The sequence below is a fragment of the Mugil cephalus genome, chromosome 20, assembly GCF_022458985.1.
Source record: "Mugil cephalus isolate CIBA_MC_2020 chromosome 20, CIBA_Mcephalus_1.1, whole genome shotgun sequence".
Lineage (NCBI taxonomy): Eukaryota > Metazoa > Chordata > Actinopteri > Mugiliformes > Mugilidae > Mugil > Mugil cephalus.
In genome coordinates, this window is record NC_061789.1 from 8,480,427 (window position 1) to 8,503,773 (window position 23,347).

A 23,347-nucleotide genomic window follows, 5' to 3' on the forward strand; every position below is an offset into this window, starting at 1 on the left:
AACTAGGGTGCAGATTATTTTCCTGATTAATGAATTTATTACACGATCAATAAAAACTCCGAAAATTTCTAATTTCATGGGAGCATCTATCAAAAACACAAATATAGTCTCTTTACATTATGTACAACAAAGAAAATCATCAAATTCTTAAAATAAAAATGCTAAAAGCAGCATCATTTCCTACGTTTGCTTATAACTCTCCCCAATAAATCGACTAATCATTCTGAATCTATGGCCAACAATCATCTGAACGCGCACAAATCGTGAGGCCACGGATTTTCCTGACCTTGAAAACACACCTCAGAACAGCTAAACGCATGTATATTTACTGTACGCACATATGCAAACATACATTTACTAAATTAAAGCCCCTGGCCGGCCTATCTGCCTCAGTGTCGCAGTGCAAACAACAACATACGAGGGAGGAAACTATCTGGCTGCGCAAACACGCCGGCGAGGGGGCCGCTCGCATACAGATGTGTCCACCGAGTTACCGCACACACTCAAAAGAAGAATACACACACGCTTGAGCCTGTGACAATAACACGCATAAACACTCACACACACACACACACACACACACACACCACCACCGAAACTCATAAATCCACATGTTTGCACGTTTGTATTTGCGTGTGCGCGCTGAGACAGCTGCTGTTTAATCAAAGCGACCAAGCCTCACTCTCAAGCTGCTGCTAATGAGTTTTCGCGTGCACGCGGACGCACACAAAGGCGCTGGGAATCTTCGGCCAGGGGTGCTCCCTGTCTCTACGCTCATCAAACACGCTGCGCTGCCAGCCTCCAGTTCCCAGTCTCCTATGGTTACCGGCGTTTGAGACTTCAGGATCCTTTCGTCGGCCGTTCTTTGGAACCATGGGAAATATGGCGTAGAGCAGGGCTGGGCGCTGTGACCAGAAATGTACATCATGGTATTTTGCAAAATTCTGATTGCAACACAGCATAACCACATGTTCTCAACATTTTCTGCTGGTTGAGAGAGGAATTCATGCAGTAGATTGACTAAGGATGGACTATTTTGCTATGTAAATATTGTAGAATAATCCCACGCTAGTAGTAAAACTGGTTTGTGTGGCAGCGTGTTAGCGATGCCCGCTGACGAGGAAATCCGGAAACATTTACAGCTCTGAGATAAAAAAACAAAAAGATAGATAAATCAATAAATAAAATGTTATCAAGATGAAATGAATAATAATTAAAATAATCATTTATTTTGACATATTTAAACTGATTGTAATGCCAACAGCATTGCGACCGGTTACCGTAATTATTGTAGTATGCGCGCATTTTTTTTTTTCTTCTCATTCATAAAAAGCTAAAACTGGGGACATCTTTGGGGACGACTTTAGCCGGGGGACAGGTCATCCACAACGGGGACCGTCCCCCAGATGTCCTTAACAACAAACAACCGACATGGCACGTTTTTTTTGGCTTCTCGTTCTGCCGCTTCATTTTTCTCGGACCTTTCCATCTTCACCATGCCCCTCGCAGTTTAGAAGCGCTACATTGAAAACGGTCCAGAAAAAACAAACAAAAAAAATACCGGTATTCAGTATAAACCGGTATACCGCCCAGCCCCAGTATAGACCATGGTCATAATGTGACTTTTCTAATGGAAGGTGAACCATAAATCCAAAAACACCGCACCACCCCGGCCCTGCCCATCTCTTCTCGCACTACCTGTGGATTTGATTCCCCCTAAGCTGAATGCCTCCTTTCTCTCTACCAGTGCGCCATAAATACACATCTCTCTTGGTCCAAATGAGGCCTGTCATGATTCCTGCTCTTTAGGGTGGTGGTCTCCCCTCCGACTTTCCCTGAGCCCCAGTGTTTACCCTACCCTACAGGAAGGCCTGGGGATTGGACCCACATGTTGGCAGGCCCTATTTGCTTTAATAAGCTGGATTGGAGAGATTGAAAGGGGCCTTTCGGGTTAAATGACACCAGAGCCCAACGGGGCAGGAACCTCGGAGGCCCCCCTGGTTTCTGCATTGCTCACCCCCACACACACACACACACACACACACACACACACACACTTTTTTCTCTTGTTCTCTTCAGGCTACGCTGCAGCCTACGACAGCGTCAGTAGCTCCGGCGTGCGCCATTATCCTGTCGAGCTAACGTGGTGATTTGGACGCAGCCCGTGATGGGTGGAATAATTTGCTCCCGGTCAGCGCAAAGACAAACACGGAGGACTGGATCAACAATAACACTCGTTAAACGAGTGCATGCGGCGCGTTTCCGTGTCAGACGCTGTTAGTTCTCAAGTAAGCTCGTCGCGCCTCGTTATTGCATCAATCATGACGTGATTTCATGAAACAAAAGGCACAATTTCAGGAGTTTAAACTGTGCAAATAACTGTTACACTAATCTCGGCTGATGAAAAAGCCCCTGGACCTATTCCAACTCATAAATTGCTTCTTTCTTTACCCCTGCTCATAAACTCATACCACCTTCCTCCTTCCTCCTCCTACGCCTGCAATATACTAACAACCTAATGAAAACCCCTTGGCCATGCTAACGCACTTTCTCTCCTGAGCAATTAAATTGTTTATGCCCATCTTTTCCCCGTGTGCTACACAAACAGAGTGTTGCCAGGTGCTGAGTAAACTTGCATGAGACGGAAGACGGGCGTAGCCGAGGGAGCGCGGAGGTGGACGTGAGCCACGGCTGCGCGATCAGGGGTCAGGTGGAGTCTAGACGAAACAAAGGCCCCGACAGATTCATCCTTCACACGCATGGATGTAGCACCGCTGCCATTATTAGCGCCTTCATTTCAAAGTTATTACAGTTTCCAATCTGGTGAGGGAAATCTCCACCGGGCCTCTTTCAACGTCTCTGCCGTCACTAATGCAAACTGACAATAATTATATCTTTTATGTCATAGGGATTTCCAACACTAACTGCTCACTAATTAGATGTGTAATGTGATTCCCACCCTTTTTTATGAGCATCACCCCTGCTGACATTCTGATTAAATAAAACCCCTACGAGCAAATAAAGAGCGGGGTGGTGCGCTGAATGTGAGGTGAGGGCGACATCTAGTGGTCGAGGCTTAGAACTGCAGCAAGCGAACCTGGATTCCACAAGAGCACAAGGGCTGTGGAGGGAATTAAAACAAGACGGTGCAGGAGAGTGAAGCGGTGTGTGGGCCGTCCTCACCTTGCAGGAGGAAGCCAACAGGGAACCGTCCCGTTTCCAACTCAGACTCTGCAGCTGGTCACCGTGCTGCTCCAGAACTGCAGGCACACAGATGAGCATTTAAGAAAAAGAAAAAAAAAACGCAATCTGTTTCAGATCAGACAAGGAAAGTGGAAAAGGGGTTCAGAAAAAGAGGAAACGTGATCACACACAAAAAAAACAAAACAAATGAACACCGAGGGGGGTGACGGCACATACACAAGACGTGACAAAAAAACGTCAGGGAAAATGGAGACGGGATGAAGCCGTGAAAAACCAGCACACAGAGTTCACGAGACAACGACAGGAGCGCGGATGATTTACACCGGAGAAACGGATCGCGTATCCGTCCGGTTTAAGCACATGTTAGAGAATCATGAGCGCACACGTGTGAAAGCCTGCGGTGCCAGAATTGAGCACGGCGCAGCTCGTTCGGTTCCACCACGGCACCAAACATGTGACGAGACGAAGGGTGCACATGTTAAGACACGAAAAGAAAGTGAGTTTAAATCAGAGGGGAAATAAATCAAAAAACCAAGACACACACTTATTTAGATTTGTGTTTTCTTTTCTGTTCAGATCTCCCTCTATAACCAAACGGAAACTCCAAATCAATGCAATGAAAGACATCGTGTGGGGAGAGAACACAGCTCATGAAAAGTTGAATCAGCGGTGAACAGCAGCAGCAGCAGCAGCAGCAGCCAGGCAGCTGTCGTGGGATGGGGAATGGAGGGGGAGTGGTGGTGGTGGGCAGTGTTTGTGATGGTGGTGGTGGTGGATGTGAGAGGGGGTGAGGCCAGAGGATAGTGACTACATCCTGAGGCCAGTCCAGGGGAGACTGGGACCAGGACTGCAAACCAAAACTTTACCTCTGCTGCTCCGGCACTTAGGCAGAGCCACAGGGCTGTAAAACGTAGGCAGTGTCAGTCAGGCAGACTCCAACGAACACAAAAAAAAAAATAAAAAAAAGGCCAACCAACCACTTCACTCCGAACACGTATCAATGTTACACACACACAGAACGTGGCAAAACGTAAACTGACAAAAAACTGAAACACAAAGCGACATACGTGACGTACAACAAAGACCTTTGAGTTCGTTCGCCAGATATTTTGAATTTTAACGACGCGTGCAAAATATTGCAGCTCATGTTGCACTCACCTGCCAGCGGCTTCTCCTGGCGACTGGTGTCCCAAACCAGAGGACGCTTAGCGGTGCCGACTGCAAGCAGGCCGGAGGAGGTGGGGTGGAAGTGGACCAGCTCCAGTCTGCCCTGGTCCGGACGCAGCGTCAGCTCGGGGCCGCCGGGCTGCTCCTGCTCGGGGTCGAGCAAACGCCACAGCTTCACCTGCGCGAGGAAAGAGTCTCCGTGTTATTGAAAGTTATAGTCCTCACTTACACCAAATCAGGCAAAACATTATGGCCACCTGCCTAACGTTGTGTATCGGGCGCCTGGTCTGGTCCGGTCTAGGTGCTACGTGTCTGAGTAACATCCACATGATGATTAAGGTTACTTACGCCACCTGTCAGTGGTTTTAATGTTACGGCTGATCGGTGTACAAAGCATTTACAGTTCTGCAAGATATTTTTGCAAACTGTGCCAGTTGTGGCCGTCTGAGCTGAGAGCGTAGCACATCATGTCAGAGTCGGACTTATTAATATGTCATATTATTCAAGGTGGTCCTTAAATAATCTACAGCTCAGCACTGGGTAATATGGGGTCTGAGCTCCGGTTCCAATTTCAATCCAACGCTGACGGATTAAATGGTTGCGGGTGATAATGCGTTTGTGGTTACCTCAGTGAAAACAAATCAATCCATTTTTCATTATCATTCAACGTGCTCAGCACAAGCGAGTGCGGTGAGGCGAGAAAGCGCTTCGCAGGTGCTGGGGCGGTGGCGCGCTGGCGTGGGCTCGTCGAGGTAAACCGAGCTGCTGAGTGCGGAGACGCAGACCCGCGCTCAGCAGATTCCTGCGAGCCAGGGGCACCTGCGGCTGAGTACAATGTGCTGAGAGGAGAGGAGAGGAGTCTCCGAAAGGTTTAAATAACAAAAAACTGAGGAGCTTCGTGTTGCATTCGAAGCTGTGCCAGGAACAACAAAGCCGGACTGCGGAACATCCACCTTGTTGCCTTTAAACCGAGCCTGCACGGCTTGTACTGTGAGCTTTCTGTTCATCATCGTCTCGCCGGAGAACAGATCTTCTCCCGAGACGTGATTCTCCCGCAGTCTGAATCAGATTGCTTTTGTGCTTGCTGCAAATTCGCTAGAATCCAAACTAAGCCAGTAACCTGTTGGGTTGACTGGAACAAGCCTCACAAACAGAGGCCCCTCCCCTCAACCTATAAGACCCAAAGGACCCCTCCCCACTAACAACATCCTGTAGCCAGACAGCACAGGACACCCTAAAAAGATCAATGTCCATGTCTCTGATGAGTCTGTTTTGGAGGCACAAAGGGAGACCTACACAATATCAAGAAGGTGGTCATAATGTTTTGCCTGATCGGTTCATAAATAAGTAACTCACCGTTTCATCTCCAGAGCATGTGACCAGAAGACTGTCATCAAAAGGAGAAAAGTCCATATCAGTCACCAGATCTGACGGAGAAAGGGAAAGTAATGGACATTTTAAAAAAAAAAAACAGGAGAAAGAATCTACATTTCTCATTTTACAAAGAGTTCGCAAAAGAATTACCCCGAAAAAAAAAAGTACCTGAATGGCAAGAAATGTGGGTGACAGTCCATTGTCCATTTGAACCGGGGCTGACGGAGGACAGGCCCAGCATACCTCCGCCTGCGGACACATGCCGGCGCAGAAAGAAAATGTCAAGGATTGTGCTTTCAAAACCAGCTTTGAGACTTTATAGGGCTCAACCGACAAAAACAAAACGAATAAAGGAAACTCTTGCTCTTTCCGCTGCACCTGCGTAAGGTGAGTGTCACTGTCCAGCCAGACGTTTATTGCCTTACCAGCCTGCTCAGTGTTGAAAGCCACCAGCTTGGAGCTCGCTTTGATGTGGTTCCCCTGGCAGGAGAAGGATCCAGCGCGAACATTGCTGATCCATTCCTAGATCGGACGGCACAGACGGTTATGTGGATGACACAATAGTTTGAAAATGCACATAGATATATCAAAACAAAAACAAAGAATTCAGTTTGTTTCTTTCACAATGTTAAGGAGCACATGTCATTGCACCACTGTTATAACCAGGAGGGAGGCGGTGGGGGGGAGAAAGAGTGAGCACTGCAATAAACAGGAAGGATCTAGCTGAGAGCGCACACACGCACACGTATCTGAATCAGCAGCGTTGAGGAAGTGGAAGAACTCCCCGCTTCTCGCAGCAGAGGACTCTTAAAACCTCTTTCATAGCGTTGACAAGAGCAGCAAGGAGACGGAGTGGCAGGCTCCCGCTGAGCCGCACGCTCGGAAAAATAAGAGCCCTTTGTGCGAGTACACATGCTGTATTTCCTCTACATATTCTACATGTTTCTGTCAAAAGAGGAGTAGAAAAGACACGCAAACGTCCATAGGTGTCATATCCATCTTCTAAGTTAAAGCTAGTTGAACTATTCCACTTTGACAAATGTGCCTTTCAACATCAAGACATTTAACGTCTGTTTCGTCTCCATCTCGGTCACATTATTAAACTTAACACATGTTCTACTGCATTTGCTGCAGTGACCATCCACAGGTGTGTGATCAAAAGGAGCTTTGACACCAAAGGACGACTTAAATGTGACGACCGTCTGGAGGTGCTCTGTCTTATCCGAGGACATCTTTGTTTTGGTTTCCACGAGCATTCCTCTCTGTCCCATTTTCCCCTCTTCCACACTGACTGAAATGAAATAGACTCGTCCACACACTGGTCCGTTCCTCCTCTGCGTTGTGAGCCGGTTTAACATTCAGCGGAGCGAAGCACCACCTGCTGTCTCGGACCCAGTGCAGAGACTGGAGAGACACCAAAGACATCCACTGTCCCCGTGCATGCCAAGCATTTTTACTGCCTAAGCAAAAGAGAAAAAAATTCAAGGAAGGGAGAGAGGGGGTTGCATAATACACCTCAGCAAGAAGAGCTGCAGGCGTTCAAACGAATGGATCCAGGTGGATTGTTTTAATTTAAAAAAAAAAAGGGGGACAGATTTATGTGCAAGAGACTACGATCCCGTCCTGACACGTTGCCACGCTCGTAAAACAGGAATCGCGATAGTGAAATCACTTGGTGCATTTGTCATTCAAATGTTTTATCTTTCCTCTGGGATGGTGAATCAAAGCGACACGGCGCGAGGAGTAATAAAATCTGGACAACTCAAACGCCTGTTGGAAAGCAACGCTTGCATTATATTGTATTATAAGCGTGATGATGGGCGTATCTGCAACATCCGATGGTGGCTAGAAGGTCCGTGCAAGCACATGAACTGATAGATTTCACTAGGAGCATATAGTTTACTCCGTGTGCACAAGGATTCACATTTTTGTACTCTCCTACGAAGACCTCCAGATGCAGGAAGTTCAACATCCCTTGCAGGCGTTCCCCGAAAACCCAACTTAACTAGCACCGCTAATTCCCAATGCTAACGTTAGCTGTGAGCGCTCTCTCTACCCGGAGGCTCCTAAGCTACTCACGTCTTTCTTGGCAATTTTCGGAGTGGTGTTTTTGAATTTGGAGGTCTTAAAGCGGTTCATGCTGCCCTCTCAAATTGACTTTCGTGCCTTCCGGGTGTCTCTGTCGAGCTGGTTGGTACTCTCGGCAGAGGTCTCTTGCATACAGCTGACAGCTCTGGTTCGCCGCCCGGTGTTCGCTCGCTTTACACCGCGGAGGTGGCCGAGTGGGCGGGGTTTCCCATCTCGTGTAGAGGAGAAGAACGCAAAGCTTCGTTACGTGCAGCCCCGGTGTGTAAAACATTCGCATTCCTTTTTTTTTTTTTTTTTTACTTGTCACTCGTGACGCTAAATAAAACTAATTGTACTTTTTTATCTGGTGTAATTTACAACTAATACAGCCACGCGCGTTTATGAAAATGAACAATAACTTTTAACATATTTTTTCAACTATTTTTCTTTTTTCTTTTAAGAAACTGCTTTTTCGGTGACGCCCACTCCGCCACGAGCATGCGCAGTGCGTCCGGAAAAGCGGCCAGGAGGAAAGAGATGATGGCGTCTTCGGCTGCTCGTTGCTCCTCACGCTGGATTACAGTCGTCGCGTCCTCCGGACACCGGTGGGCCACCGGCGCCGCTGTCTCCTCTGGCCATGGAGGGGTCAGGAGTTTTTCCACGCTGGGAAAGGAAAGCCTGTGGCGTGGGGGAAGCCTGACGTGCGGCGGAGCAGGGAAAGCGTTGACATTGAGAGGGCTGTCAGGTGAGTGGTCTTCATGTGGTGCTGGCCTAAGCTAAACCAAGCTAAGCTAGGCGAAATTTGACGTAGTTTCTCGTTTACTCGGGTGACACGGGGCAAGACAACTAAATGAGCGCACTTCATAACAGCTCAAGCAGCTTTGAAGATAAGACGAGCGTGCAACACTGTCGCATTAGTTTGACGTAATCATAATTGATGATGTAACCAGTCTTGCTAACTCTGCAGCCATCAAGTTGACTTTCCAAAAGGGTAACAGCTGTTTTATTCCTATTCGCACGGCTTTTTGCCTTAATTAAGCAATTTCCACTCAATCAGTGGCTGTTTCTAGAATCTTCTTGCAGGCATTTAAATCAAGCCAGCTGCACCTGTGTTTCTAAAATGATAACATGGACTGCAACGAGACTGCTAAATATGAAATAATTCACTTACCCTCCCACCCTGCTGGTCACATTTCAGGCCTCAAACCCCCCCACGCTGTCTACACCCTGTCCTTTCACACAAGTGCCCCCGCTTGCAGCAAGCAGGACTTCTACCAGATCCTCGGGGTGCCTCGCTCAGCCACCCAGAAAGAGATCAAGAAAGCCTACTACCAGGTTCGCTTCTCGCTTGCGCGGTCTTTTGGTTGCGGAGCTGTCGTCGCTGTAGCTGACCGTGTGTTTGTTGTTCCCTCAGATGGCCAAAAAGTACCACCCCGACACCAACAAAGACGACCCACAAGCCAAGGAGAAATTTGCTCAGCTGGCCGAAGCGTATGAGGTTTGTTTTCAGTCTTTATTCAATCACAACAATCAGACATTACATCCACTAACGGATTAAATGATCTTGGTACGGTGTAATTTTATTCTGGGAAACCTGGCTCTTGGCGTTGGGAACATGTAGATAGTACTTTGACACACTTTTGAGCATTATTGGAGACCAAGCACACGCCCCCGTGGCAATGGTTGGTTTTTTTTCACTTGCATTCTGGTATCATATGTTTCCCAAGTAAGAAAAGATCATTAATTAGAACAGGCCACCATTTTTGATCCCTGCAGACCAGGAAAACCATACAAGATGCTGTAATCCAGGCATCTAGCTCTTAAATTAACTTGTGTTATTCACCTGACCACTGATTATGACCTTGTAGTCGTGATGTTATGGTTGATCGGTGTATTTCTGTCCATTCAAACAATGGCATTACCACGAGGAATTAGCCTCTCACATCTTGCTCCGTGTCCCTCGCAGGTGCTGAGCGACGAGGTGAAGAGGAAGCAGTACGACACATACGGCTCGACGGGCTTCGACGCCGGTCAGGCGGGCGGAGGGCAGCACTACTGGAGCGGACAGGCCACCAGCGTGGACCCGGAGGAGCTTTTCCGCAAAATCTTTGGGGAATTCTCCGGAGGTCGTGGCTTCGGAGACTTCAACGCTATATTCGACCAGCCGCAGGAGGTTAGTGCGATGCTGTAAAGCCGATCAGCACCTCGGATTGCTTTTGAGCCTTTTTATTGGTGCATACTCAGATCTCCTCTTGTTTCGGCGCAGTACATCATGGAGCTGACGTTCACTCAGGCCGCGAAAGGGGTCAATAAAGAGATATCTGTTAGCATAGATGCAGCCTGCCAGCGCTGCGATGGGAAGGGTCACGAGCCGGGCACCAAGGTGCAGCACTGCCACTACTGCAACGGCTCCGGCATGGTAAGAGCCTCGAGTCCCTCTCTACGTTCAAATTAATTAAGATTTCGTTACTTTACACGTATTTTCTGTCCCTGCAGGAAACCATAAACACGGGCCCGTTTGTGATGCGCTCCACGTGCCGGCGCTGCGGCGGCAAAGGCACGGTCATCTCCAGCCCGTGTCATTCCTGCCGTGGCACGGGACAGACCAGGCAGAGGAAGACCGTGATGGTTCCTGTGCCCGCAGGTCAGTTAACGGAGAACTGTTTAAATGCTGGCTGAAAAGATGCAGGATTGGTAGTAGGCTTTATTATTGATGGTCCTCAAGTACAGCGGCATTGACATGACATAATTAATAATGTAGATCATAGGACTTCAACAGGGGGCCTGGGACCCCTAGTGGGTCCGCAGAGGTACTGCAGGAGGGGTCGCAAAAGCTTTGGTTGGTTAGACATTTTTTATGTATTTTTTAATTTTCCCCCACAAATTTAAATTTCTTTAAATACACATTAACATGAATCCAACATATTTAATACAGATTTATATTAAATGCAAAATGATAGTAATCATGTATATGTAGGATTACATACATATAGACAGAATTTGATATATAACACATATAGTAGGTAGAGGGTCCCTACTTAATCTCTCCATCAGTTATGGGGTCCTTGGCCTGAAAAACATTGAATACCCCTGGTTTAAAAGGCAATAGCAAAAAATTATTGTACTTGTTATCTTTTATGCCTCCTGCAGGAGTTGGCAGATTTGGGAGGACATTGTGACACCTGTTCAAACACAGTTCAATTTTTAACTATTGTTTGTTGCTGCCCTCAGGCGTGGAGGACGGTCAGACGGTCCGAATGCCTGTCGGAAAGAAGGAAATCTTCATCACATTTCGGGTTGGTATCTCCTAGATCTCAAACAGGATATAAAAGAATCTTCCAGGAGGCGTAGGATCTCAGAGGCTCATTAACAGGATTGTCTTGTATAATGTCATTGTGTTGACTAGTTAGAGGCCGTCTGAGCTCTTACACCAGGAATTAATCACGCAGCTCAAACACAGTACTTGATGTTTAAGACACCGTGTGCAATTGTCATGTGTCCAGGTCCAAAAAAGTCCCGTGTTCAGGAGGGACGGCGCAGACGTCCACTCTGACGTTTTCGTGTCTGTGGCACAAGCCATCCTGGGCGGCACAGCCAGAGCACAAGGCCTTTACGAAACAGTCAATCTATCGGTAAGTGGAGACTTTCCTGACGGGAAAACATTTGAAATGCATGCGTTTTGTTGTTACTGACTGGTGGATTTTTCCATGTCCTCAGATCCCTGCCGGCATCCAGACAGACCAGAGGATCCGCCTGGCAGGGAAAGGAATCGCTCGCGTCAGTGGCTATGGCTTCGGAGATCACTACATCCACGTCAAGATAAGAATACCCAAGTAAGGACGCCTGGTCTTCACACGCACAGTTTGTTCAGTTGCTGAGTGCAGATTTGAAAATGATCTCCCGGTTACAACGTCCATAAAACATAATTTTCCTGTGCAGGACACTGACTGACAGACAGAGGTCTCTGTTGATGAGCTACGCTGAGGACGAGGCGGACGTAGAGGGAACAGTGAACGGCGTCACTTCCACCACCACAGGTATGAGGAGCCACACTGACAAATACTATCCTACTTGTTTGCATTTTTTTTTTTTTTTTTTTTTATGATATACACATACCGATCAGCCACAACATTACGACCACAGGCAGGATACGTAAATAACATTAATCATCTTGTGACAATTCAATGTTCCTCTGGGAAACTTCCAGATCTGGCATTCATGTGGATATTATTTAGACATGTACCACCCGCCTAGACCAGACCAGGCGCCCCCATCCCATAGCACATTAAATCACATTAAATCAGTCGTACAGACGTTGTACAAGTTTTTCATGTCTCATATGGGAACTACAAGTCCATGTCACGCTAACAACAAAACCAAACCAAAACATTGCGAAGCACAGTTTTTCTCCACACTTAAATTAAACAATTAAAACCTTTGAATATTTTTATACATTTCTGCCACTAGTGGTCTTGTAGATTTCATCACTGTAAATAATTCTAGTAAAAAATTCATGAGTTGGTTCAAGTTACCTGTTCAATTTACAATTTGTGTAGCTTAAATAGCCTAAATTTAGTTTAATAGTTCAAAATTTCACTCAAAAAATGTAAATATTGAACACACCAAGTTATATTCGTACAAGGCAAGAGCTTTCATGGACGCGGTCATCTAGTTTTCTGACTTCTGTAACTGGAACGCCACCACAGGACATCCTCACAAGGCCCCATGTCCATTCCCTAATGAGTCACAACTGTTTTAGAGCCACAAGGGAGACCTGCACATTATTAGGAAGGTGGTCATAATGTTATGCCTGGTTGGTGTATTCATCAGTGATCGAGTGAAGGGGATTTTGTAGGAAAGGAAGTTGTGCTCAGTCTCAAGTTTGGCTGATGCAATGCTGATCTGTGTCCAGGTGGGGGCAGCAGTGGTAAGCGGTCTGAGGCAGGGCATGACAAGAAGGAAGCAGAGTTGAATCAAGAAGAGGGCTTTCTCTCCAAATTAAAGAAATTTTTTAGTTCTTCCTGACAGCCACAAACCAGGTAGGATCGTCTTCCACTGCTTTGTTTCTTTTCTTGTTGCTCTGGTTTGTGGCTGTCACTAGAGGTCAACCGATACAGATTTGTTTAGGCCCGATATCGATACCTGACGATTTTTCTGAGCCGATATTTGGATTTTCTCTCCCCATTTACATGATAAAAATGACACAATTAAGTGTCAATTTAACCAAAAATGCAAACATTTATTGTGGGTGATTGACAGAGAGAAAAAAAACGTCTGCTAGCAAACTCTTACTTAACAACAACAGTGAAAGGACTGTTGCTAATGTGTTGGTGCTGAGTGATAAAGTAAATTCAGTTTTGTTTGGTAACCATTTCAAAAAAAAAAAAAAAGGCGTGTCAACAAGCCTATGAGTATGGTAGAAGCATTTTCCAGCTTCCAGCTGCAGGTACTCTGCTAGCGGCAATGTATGGGCTGCACAGGTGTCCAGCAGCACAGGGCTGCCTGTGTTTGCGCCTGTCTGTAAATCTTGCCAGGGGAAAAAAAATATACATGTATCTGCGAACGCACCCCGTATCGGCTGATGCCAGTAAAAAAAAAAAAATATCGACCCGATATATCGTCCGGCCCATGTATCGGTAGATCTCTAGCTGTCAACAAAAAAAAATGTTCCTCCTACTATCTAGTCAACGTCTAAAGAGTCCTTTTTTAACTGTATTAAATGTTTTAATTAAGCTGCTTTTCAAATTGAGACTGTCATTTTTTCTAAACTCTTCCTTCTTCTTCTGCTTTAAGGTAAAAGATCATCCTGGAACTGAAAGGCGCCATCAGCGGGTCAGATGGCAGAGAGGACGACGGCGTCAAGCAAGGACAGCCACATTATAAAGGAAGGGAACGGAGGAACATTGGGGGTTGGCTGAGGCTTACCGCGGTTCTGGATGGACCTGCTCAGCACCGTGGTGGAAAAAAAAAGTCGGGGGATTACTGCTCCTCTGCCAAAGAGGATCCACGCGCAAGAGGATGTTCCAGTTCGCCAATTACCTCTCTGTCAAATGTCCACTGAGGCCACTGTGGCAGCAAAGACTTGTAATTTCACATAGCATAGTCGGTGCATGTCGTCAAACAGAGCCCACATGCTCAGAAATAAATTATTACATTGACACACAACACAGGTACAGTCTAATGGTTTTATTAGGGGTTAAATCATCCTGTTGATCTGTATGTCCTGCTTGTGTTTTCATCCTTCCTCCTGTTGGTTCCCCCCTTTAAAAGTTTGACATCTGCAGAGTTTTAGCGTTGGATGACTTAAAGGATGTTTCTACAGTGGATACTTAGGTCTCTTCTCTGTGATGGAGGATTAAACTGCTTTCCTGGACACTGATTACTCCTCATCTGTCCTCCTTTAACCCTTCCGAGAAATTACTTTTAGTTTTCACACAACAGTTGTAGATCAAACATGTGTCAATGTGTCATATAGAATGAGAAGAATATACTGTACAGCTATAATGAAGAGATGGTCTGGGAAGTGGTCTGTTTTGTGTTAATAGCAGAAATGGAACATTATATTACAATATTGTTCCCGATCGGTTTGGGATCTAATAAATTTGGAGTCCAGATCATTCAAATTTTTTTGTGTGTGTGTTTGTGTGTGTGCCAGGTCCAAATGTTTCCCAGTAGAACATTAAATTGTCACAAGATGGTTTTAATGTTGTGGCTGATCAGTGTATGCTCCATTAATATTATCCCCCTTTAAAATGGCGAATCTAATTTCACTGGAGGCCCAGCAAATCACTAAAGTGAATGTGTCTCCGGTGGCTCTACTGTGACGACCTGTCTGGAAGGTCCAGCCACTAGTGGTTAGTCAGTGTCCCTGGGTACAATTACACCATTAAGGTAAAAGAACATTCCAAGTTATTTTCAAGGCCTATTAAAAAAAATCCAATTTACTTAATATACCCTGGGGTTCAATTAAATGCATCATCACCGCTGCACACAGGGCTTTAAGTATTCAGGCATCATGCAGAATCTCCGGCGTGGGGCGTTTGATCGCGATTAAAATAAATAAACGAATAAAACTTGTTGATGCGGGATTTTTTTTTTGTCAGATTCGACCAGTCAGTTGAGTCCGTCTACCAATTTAATGAGAGTAACGTGGCTTTCCCTCTCCGAACTAACATCATTAGCCAATTAGTAGTGGGGTGGGGACTTGGAAAGCATGGGCGAAATACAACTGATGCTACATTCAAGACAACTTGGGGAAAAAATGAGCTCTGGGTTGTCAAAGGCAGAAATTACTGCTTCAAAGATAAAATTTAAAAAATAGCTGCTGTACATATTTTAATGTTCAGCAAACGATGAAAATATACCCATTTTATTTTTTCTCCTCCGAGTTGACGTGTAACGTGAACGCTATGATACCGGAAGTCTAAATTTCCCGATTTAGAATAATGAATTTTCGAGTTTTAGTGAACGCATCATCTAAACCAGCGTTTATTTAATCGAAGTCACGATGTCGAAAAAAAAAAATTATGAAGCTAAGAGAATGTGACTTAACTGCAAACGAAGGACTTAAAAATAGTTAAAAATAATAATAATAATAAATGTTTGTTGTTTATGTATGAATTGAAACTGAATTAAATAGTTAAATTGCTAATCAAATCCATTTAATTAATTATTAATTAGCTTGCCCCACCACCCCCCGCGAAGAAAACAGGTCAGGCTCAGGATTTTATTTTATTTTATTTTATTTTATTTTATTTATTTATTTATTTACTTTAAGCACATCACAAGTTCACACTGCACTGTGAAGCATGGTGGTGGCAGCATCTTGTTACACGAGTATAGTTTTATAGACAACCAGGTGATTGTCCTGTGGTGGCCCGGGTGAAAGAACATAACGCAGTTCAATAAAGGATTTATGGCTGGATTTAAAAAGCACTTTTCGTATCCCGTCTCTCACACAACGTGACCGTTTTGCAAAGGAGAAACATTAATCCATAAGACTGCAGCCCTAAACACTGACTAGATAGAAGAAATCAGTTTTCATTCAGCTTTGCCAAATGCTTAACTTTACAGATGAATCTTCAAACTAATCCATCAATTTATACCCTTGTGATTAAAAAAAAACGAACAAATGAAACATCTTCATTTCAGCAAGAAACATTTTATTTCATCACTGACAGCACAACATGCTCCTGGAATTCCCACTCTCCAACAACGAGAGCGCTCTAGCCAGTCGCTACTAAAGCTCCAGTAACACACACACAGAAGGGATCGAGGGCGAGAGTTTAAGAAAATGCGACAGAATTCAAAAATTCCAACGTGAACAAATCAAGCCCCCCCCCCCCCTCCAGGTCCGCTTTCAACTCACGATCACACTCTCCTGAGATTCGAATAAGTGTCTCATCACACTTGCATCGTTAATATGGATTAAATTAGGGGAGCACACCAGGCAGGTTCTACGCTGCTGCTCGTCCAATAACGAACCTGAGACTCTCCAGCACACAAACACATCATCGGTAATATTGTCAGTGATTTAAAGCCTTTTTTTTTTCTTCTTCTTTTTAAATCAATAAAGAAATACTGCACATTCATTTATGTATGAACGCGTTGTGCAAATACACAGCACCGGAAACCTGGCCGAAGCAGGTTTCCTTTGGTGCTCTGTCCCCAGTAAATAAGATGCCAGGTTAAATATTAAACCGCAAAACAGTGCAATTCACACTGCATATGTATAGTACACACATCACAAAATATTTCTCTTTATCTATGTGGAAAGAAATCTGAATATGTGCTCACTTTTTTTTTTGTAATGACAACACAGATGAGTGCATATGAAAAGCTGAGCGGTTGAAATAGCCAATACTAGTAGTTCATAATGGACATTCGGACGTATCCACCCTTCATGTAGATGAGCATCATTAAGTACAAAAAACTTTACTTTTAAAACAGCTGCAATAACCTCTTGGTCCTAATATAGGCTCATGTGGCAGGTGGAGTGAAATCAGTAATTTTAATGGCGAATCGATGGGCAGTTTAATACGAGATCATTCTGGAGCAGAGGGGCAGTGTTTCAGTGAGCGCGCAGCAGAAGGGATTAAACTCCTCCTCATAATACTTGTCATCTCGTGTCTCACGGACACGAGAGCATCTTTTTCACATTAGGTCCGGAACTGAAATCACTGTGAAGTGTTAAAAAAAAAAAATGAATAAAAGAATAAAAGACTACAGTATAAGGACATGAGGCATAAATTTAAAAAAAAAAGAAGAGAAAAAGTTCTGTTTTTATGTCTATGCATTAAAGGCCTCATTAAAAACGAAAGCAGCAGTCGTTCAGCTACCGTGCAATAACATATGCATAGTATGTTTTTTTTGTGTTTTTTTAAAGAATTTGAAAACGAATTCATCATTAACTCATGTACTGCCACCGCAGAGCCGATTTCAGTTTAAAAATACCAGTAACGATAGGTCTTGACACGCCCTCGGAGGGCACAGGATGGAGGGATATTGCAGAGGAGGTAGAATGGTGAGAATTTATAATACGCTGGATGGATGGAGTCGACATCCTAATGGTCCTACAGGCGACTTAGTCGGAATTCCACTGCTGGAAACATACCCGTGTTGATTTACAGACGGTTTCCATTATTAGCAAAAAAAAAATAAAAATAATGTGACGGAAAATGTAAGAAACTATAAAATGGTTTACAGTTTCTGGAAATCTCCTAGTCTCCTTCCTTCCTTCCTTCCTTCCTTCCTTCTTTCAGTGGCTGTCTTTACATATCGGAATGAGGGCTCGGATCACATCAGGTACCACGCAGCCAGTCCCGCCAACGCAGCAAACCAAGTGGCAAACAGGACCTGTCCCGTTGGGTGTCGCAGCACGGCCATGGCCAGCTGGCCGATGTACGCCGGTCCGCCTGACGCCGCTGGGAAACAGAGGAGGCAGAAATCTTAGGGGTTGCTGTGAGTCAGTTCTGCAAGTCTGGAAGGGGGCGCTGGTATTTATCTCTGGTGCATGCAACAATGTTGTGGATATAATCTATAAATGTTCAGTCTGATCAGTTACAAGCAGGCTACAAGCAGGTTGAGACAACCCACATGAAAAAAAAAAAAATTATTGTCTTAATCTGGGTCATGTGTGCATGTGCCACAACCACTGTGCATCCAAGAAAGCCCTTCGCAGAAGAAGAAGGTAAACAGAGGCGGTGGAAGAACCACAAGAAATAGCGCACGCATTCCATACGAGATTAAAAAGCTATTTATCTAACTATTATCCATCTGGTTGTTGTTTGAAATGCCGGTCTGCCGCATGAGCGACTCTAGTTGTTTATTATATGATGTAACAGATCAATCGGAAAGGGGGCCGTATTAACCTGCTGAAAATGTGCATATCGCCACCTAGTGTGGAGGAGGAGGACATGTTCCCGAAAGAAAGTTGAAACCTGTACATGTGAACTGATCTCCCCACAACATTGTCATTTATACATTTCTTACAGTGGAACGACGCTTACCCATTTTGGCAGCATAGTAGGGACACTTGCTGATGTCTCCACCCATTGCTCCATGAACGGGCATGCCGGCATCCAAAACATCCTCCTGGATAGTTTTGCCCATTTCTTCCAGCTCATCAAAAACCTGCAATCACAAAGTGCGTGAGGCTACTATGCTGTACGTTTCACGTCTCGTTTCTACCTCTCCTGCTAGTCCCTCACCTCCATGTTAAACTGGAAAGCCTTGACAGCCTCATCCACCAGCCTCCTCTTCGTTTCCCCGTCCAGATCCAGCTCGTTCATGCGGCTTCGGTACAGCTGCTTGAACGCCTTGGCGCTGTGGATGGCGTCAAACTGATAGAACTCCAGGCCCTCTCCCGTGGGCGGCAGCTTCATAGCTCTCTGCGCCACCTTTTTCAGCACCTGGCCGCCGGACAGGTCCCCCATGTAGCGGGTGTAGGCGTGGGCCACCAGCAGCACCGGGTCCTCCTGCCCCACTTCGTGGATGCGGTCCACGTAGCGCTGGGTGGCCGGGGAGCAGCTGACCAGGCTCTGCCACTCAGGGCCGTAAAAGTACTCAAGATCGCGGGCCAGAGGCTCGTGGCGGTGCAGCTCTGCAGGAAAATACAGAGGGGCAAAGTGGGGGTGGTCTTTGTTCCTTTCGATCTCCTCCTCCATGGCTGTGTAAGTGTAGTAAAGCGCCACAGCGCCGAGCTGAGGAAACAGAATTCAGCGGTTAGTTTCTTTCCAGCAACTCGTAAAGCTCGTGTGTAAAATATGACCAATTTGTTTCCAATTGATACCAATGGATATAATTAGGGGTGGGAAAAAATATGGTATATATGGTATTTTAAGCTGCATTTAAAATTTCTTGGTGAACTGAAATATGTCAAAATATCATAACATCACAATAATGTATCGTATCGTGATTCAAGTATCGTGATACGTATCGTATCGTGACTCAAGTATCGTATCGTGGCTCAAGTATCGTGATACACATCGTATCGTGAAACTTATCATATCGTGAAGTCCTTGTCCCTAGATATAACAGTTTGTCTCCTTCTTGTTTGTTTCTTGAGCTGCCTCCAACTCTTTAATTATCCATTTATTGTATTTTCCCAAATAAACAACAGTAACCAATTTAATTTCTGGTTTCTGATTAAACCTGTCCAGCTGTTGTTGCATATGGTATGTCTGCACATGTACATGCATTGCCGAGTTTAACACACAGAAGTGGTTTAAAACAAAACAGGTTTTGTACTAAAATGAACGCAACACAGAAAATAAAACTAAGGGGATTGAACTGGAGGTACAGATTCAAATAGAGACTTGGTATCATGTGTAGCGGAGCTCGCTATTTGATCAAATAAGCCGCATGCTGACCTTGAAAAGCTCTTTGCGGATGCGTCCCCTGAGAAAATCTTTCACAAACTGAGTGTTCTCAGCCTTTTCATGCACCTCCTTGGTCCCCGCCGCCAGCATCTCTGACAGATCCTCAGGACTGGGAGGGGGAAAGTCAAGTGTGTTTGACGACATGATTAGCAGTTTGCTGTCCCACTTCAGTGTTATCAGGTCATTGTGATACCCTTGGATAAAAAAGGTTTAGGGTTGTACCTGAGGGGGCTTTCTTTCTCTTCATACACAGGTCCAGATCCATTGGACGCGCTCGCTGTCGTCTCCATCTTCTCCGCTGACATTATTGGTTTCTGACACCTGGTTCACCCTAGAACAGGTACAGATCATTAAAGAAGCAAGTATGTATGCATGTTACACTGAACTTTTGCGATAAACTTCCATATCAATCCGTCTGAAAAAACACGTCATGAGAGCGCAAAAGTGGTTTAGTGATATTTGAGAGGTTGCCGAAATGTAGATGTTTCCATGGCCATTTTTCGCTTTTTCTGCGACCCACTTTTGTGTCGCGACCCACCAGTTGAGAATCACGGGGCGCCTGGAGCCTGTCCCAGCTCCTATTCGTCTTCAGAGTTGCCCTAATTCCTTGCGGCATAAATTCAAAAAAGGTTCAAGCGTTTGGCCCGCACTGAGATGTCAGCATGGCTGCACATATGTTCAACAGGTGTGCATAACAAGGTGGTCGGTGAGCGTATAACCTATATTTGTGAGGAGTGTTATGTTTGCCTTTCACAGCAAACAAAGGAATGATGTCATGCTGCAGTGGCCATTGTTGTTCTAGGGAGTCTGTTCAACAGCACAAGCCAACAAAAAAACAGCTGTTTTGAAAGCAATTTGTTACATTATTAATTGCAACTTGTCCCGAGCGAGTGGACAGGCCATATTTGATAACAAGGACCAACCACACAATCATTTACGTGCATAATCACACAATACTTTATCTGCATAAGCACAGAAACACAACCAAGAGATAAATCTGATATCCACTGTAGAGGAAACAAAATCTGTGGTTACAGCTGCAACTGAAAGATAAACAACTATATATTTACCCTTTCCTAAAGACGCAGCAGAGGCCTAAACAGGAAAAAAAAATCAGATAATATCACCCCACTCCTCTTCACTGAAGATCCCCGAGATGATGCTTAAAGAAATGAGTCTGCGCAGATTTAAAAGCAGAGATCTATGGTTATAAGTCCGGGGGAAAGACGATCCACTCCGTCAGGTGCTGACTTGGTCTGCTTCAACGACATCCGGGCTTCAAATACACGGACAAAACAGAGAGGAGCTCACCACAGCACACACGGGCCTTCTGGCGTTTACTAGGAGACCCACGCAACAACCGGGGGACACGGCGAGATAAACATGCACGAGACGACCCACGAGAGAGATTTAACCCCTCGGTCTGAGCATAAAAAAAAAACACATTTCATCGACACAGAAACGCTGCACCGCCGACGTCCTCTGACATGCAGGAGCACAGCTAACTTTACTGGTTGAAGCTAGCATTGTGTTGTTGTTTTATCTTTACAAGCTGTAAAACTCGTTTAAGATCTTGTCGTCTTGTTACATTGCGGGGGGGTCGACGTGTTTAATCGCTTTAAAATAAAAAGTCGGAGTAACTGTGGTAGATTCGAAGGCTTTTGTTATGGTAGAAACATTGAACAAACCTCCTGACACAGTCAAAGATGGTCCACAACTACAAATCAGGATCAGGATGCAGCTGGCGACGAGGTCCAGGACGAAACTACTACTGTAACACTTTTCTACCGGAAGTGCTGACGAAATTTTGTAGTCCTTAACAATTACTTCCGCTGTTGCTATGACGTTACCGCATTATAACCAATGGTTATAACCTATAATAGGCACTTATCTGTCTAGCTAATTTCCACAACCAAATTTAGTTATTATTATTATTATTATTATTATTATTATTATTATTATTATTACATTACATAATATAATAACTTATTAATATTAATAATATATCTATCTATCTCTGTTTTTGAAAATCAGATATTTTTATCTATCTATATATTTATACACATGAAAGTATATACAGTATAATTTAAACAGTTATATATACAATATACTAAAATATATTTATGATGCAATAGATCTGTACAATAAATCTGACAGTATTGGAAACAAATATGTAGAAGCAATAAATGACAATGGACCTGTTCAGAACTAGTACTAACATCTGGTGTGTGGTGATTATACATGTGTTCAAGTTTACTAATGCATGCAAAATAGCCAGGTGGAGATAAATGAATAGTTCTTTGGTGTCTAGTGTCTCTGCAGTTTACCCCTTTATGACCAGACTCTTCTCAAGGTGGAGATAAAATAAGAACTTACAGTGTATGCGTGGAGAGACTGCAGCTTGTTCAGAAATGTGCGTCATGACATTGAGACTTGGAGAGATGATGCAACAAACAGCTCAGGTCATGGCTCCAGTACAGCCATGGGTAGCGATCCATTACAGATGGGACAATACACTAGTGATTGATCCATGAAAAAGACTTCAAAACTGTGGTTTGACGCTACAAAAACATCAGTAAGACCATAAACCAAAACCAAATGAGCAGACAAAGATAATAACCACAAGATGGCATTCCCACCAAACAATTTTTCCTGGAGAAAATGTTTCATCATTCTCAAATGCAGACTGAATACAGATTGTTTTAGGGCCTTTTACTCGCCCTGGTTGCAAATCAAAACAGTAAATTAATGCCAAGTTCTCCCTTGTGAACTTATTTCCTTTGGAAACACGCTCTGTCATTCTCTAAGTGCTCACAAATGTGCTTTTTTTTACAGCGTCACACAACAGCATCCGTGTTATAATCTGGATCAATTAGGACAATGTTTACTGCATTGTTGTTATATGAGGCTCAGGAGACAAGTCTGTTAATGAAAGGCTGCAGAATAACTTATTCGGTTCCCTGCAGTTATACGCAGCCAACACAGCTCACTCTCACTTATCTCACATGTATATTAGGTTTAGACACTAAATTATTATTCCCAATCCTTAGTACCATTCTATATTTTTCTTTATTTTGTTTATTATATTATATTATCACTATTTCTATGTTGCCTTATCCAATGCCTGTTAAATTCTCATATTCCCCTATGTTTTCTTGTATATTGCTCTATTTTGTCCTATATTTTTTTAATGAGGACAGCATTTCCTTAGGGGCCCCACTGTGTATGATTGGTTACGTGGCAAATAAACTTTCAAATTTGAATTTTGTTCCTGTAACATGTCAGTTTCTCCTTCTTAGATGAGCAAAACAACTTTTCTGTCCAGCTGGGGTGCGCCAGTAACAGATCCGAGTCAGATATTGTTTTGCAGGTGTTTTTGTGCGCATGTGATTCACGCATTCTGTTCATGAATTATGCACGAGGTGCTTGTTTATTCTGCTGAACACGTTTGTACATCAGTGATTCCGTGCACTCGAAAGCCCGACTTGCATGCTGCATGTGTGCAAGCGTGTTTATGATTGTGTGCACGCGTGTATGTGTGCGTGTGCGCATATGTGTGTGCCTGCGAGAGCCCGATATCAGTCTGGCAGCCGGCTGCAGTGTCAGATGCTTGGTTGGCGGGGCAGCTGGGTGCTCCCCCCACCTCCGGTCTGCTA

General features: G+C 44.5%; 3 protein-coding genes across 5 annotated transcripts in view; 1 reads left to right on the top strand and 2 right to left on the bottom strand.

Annotated features, from left to right (window-relative positions):
* coro7 (coronin 7) overlaps window positions 1-8,012 on the bottom strand; it is a 106,745-nt gene extending 98,733 nt beyond the window's left edge. The window contains exons 1-6 of the mRNA XM_047571205.1: window positions 7,825-8,012; window positions 6,171-6,267; window positions 5,914-5,994; window positions 5,728-5,798; window positions 4,363-4,549; window positions 3,184-3,260 (exon numbers count right to left, since the gene is read on the bottom strand). Coding sequence (XP_047427161.1) covers window positions 3,184-3,260; window positions 4,363-4,549; window positions 5,728-5,798; window positions 5,914-5,994; window positions 6,171-6,267; window positions 7,825-7,884 — 573 coding nt within the window. The 5' untranslated portion in view covers window positions 7,885-8,012. The remainder of the gene's footprint in view (window positions 1-3,183; window positions 3,261-4,362; window positions 4,550-5,727; window positions 5,799-5,913; window positions 5,995-6,170; window positions 6,268-7,824) is intronic.
* Window positions 8,013-8,295: 283 nt separating this feature from the next.
* Window positions 8,296-14,335, top strand: dnaja3a (DnaJ heat shock protein family (Hsp40) member A3a). 2 transcript variants are annotated; one of them, XM_047571207.1, is made up of 12 exons: window positions 8,296-8,557; window positions 9,011-9,147; window positions 9,227-9,310; window positions 9,779-9,985; window positions 10,079-10,231; window positions 10,309-10,456; window positions 11,044-11,108; window positions 11,316-11,444; window positions 11,530-11,645; window positions 11,752-11,849; window positions 12,725-12,851; window positions 13,606-14,335. In XM_047571207.1, the coding sequence occupies exons 1-11, from the start codon at window positions 8,311-8,313 to the stop codon at window positions 12,835-12,837; spliced, it is 1,497 nt and encodes a 498-aa protein (XP_047427163.1). In that variant the 5' UTR covers window positions 8,296-8,310; the 3' UTR covers window positions 12,838-12,851; window positions 13,606-14,335. The 2 variants fall into 2 exon arrangements, with proteins under 2 accessions (XP_047427163.1, XP_047427164.1); XM_047571208.1 differs by lacking the exon at window positions 12,725-12,851.
* A 1,618-nt stretch (window positions 14,336-15,953) lies between these two features.
* hmox2b (heme oxygenase 2b) lies at window positions 15,954-21,488 on the bottom strand. 2 transcript variants are annotated; one of them, XM_047572115.1, is made up of 6 exons: window positions 21,380-21,488; window positions 19,914-20,022; window positions 19,683-19,800; window positions 18,522-19,013; window positions 18,321-18,444; window positions 15,954-17,735 (listed from the first exon to the last, which is right to left on the bottom strand). In XM_047572115.1, the coding sequence occupies exons 2-6, from the start codon at window positions 19,994-19,996 to the stop codon at window positions 17,608-17,610; spliced, it is 945 nt and encodes a 314-aa protein (XP_047428071.1). In that variant the 5' UTR covers window positions 19,997-20,022; window positions 21,380-21,488; the 3' UTR covers window positions 15,954-17,607. The 2 variants fall into 2 exon arrangements, with proteins under 2 accessions (XP_047428071.1, XP_047428072.1); XM_047572116.1 differs by lacking the exon at window positions 21,380-21,488 and adding an exon at window positions 20,762-21,325.
* Between the last annotated feature and the right edge of the window lie 1,859 nt (window positions 21,489-23,347).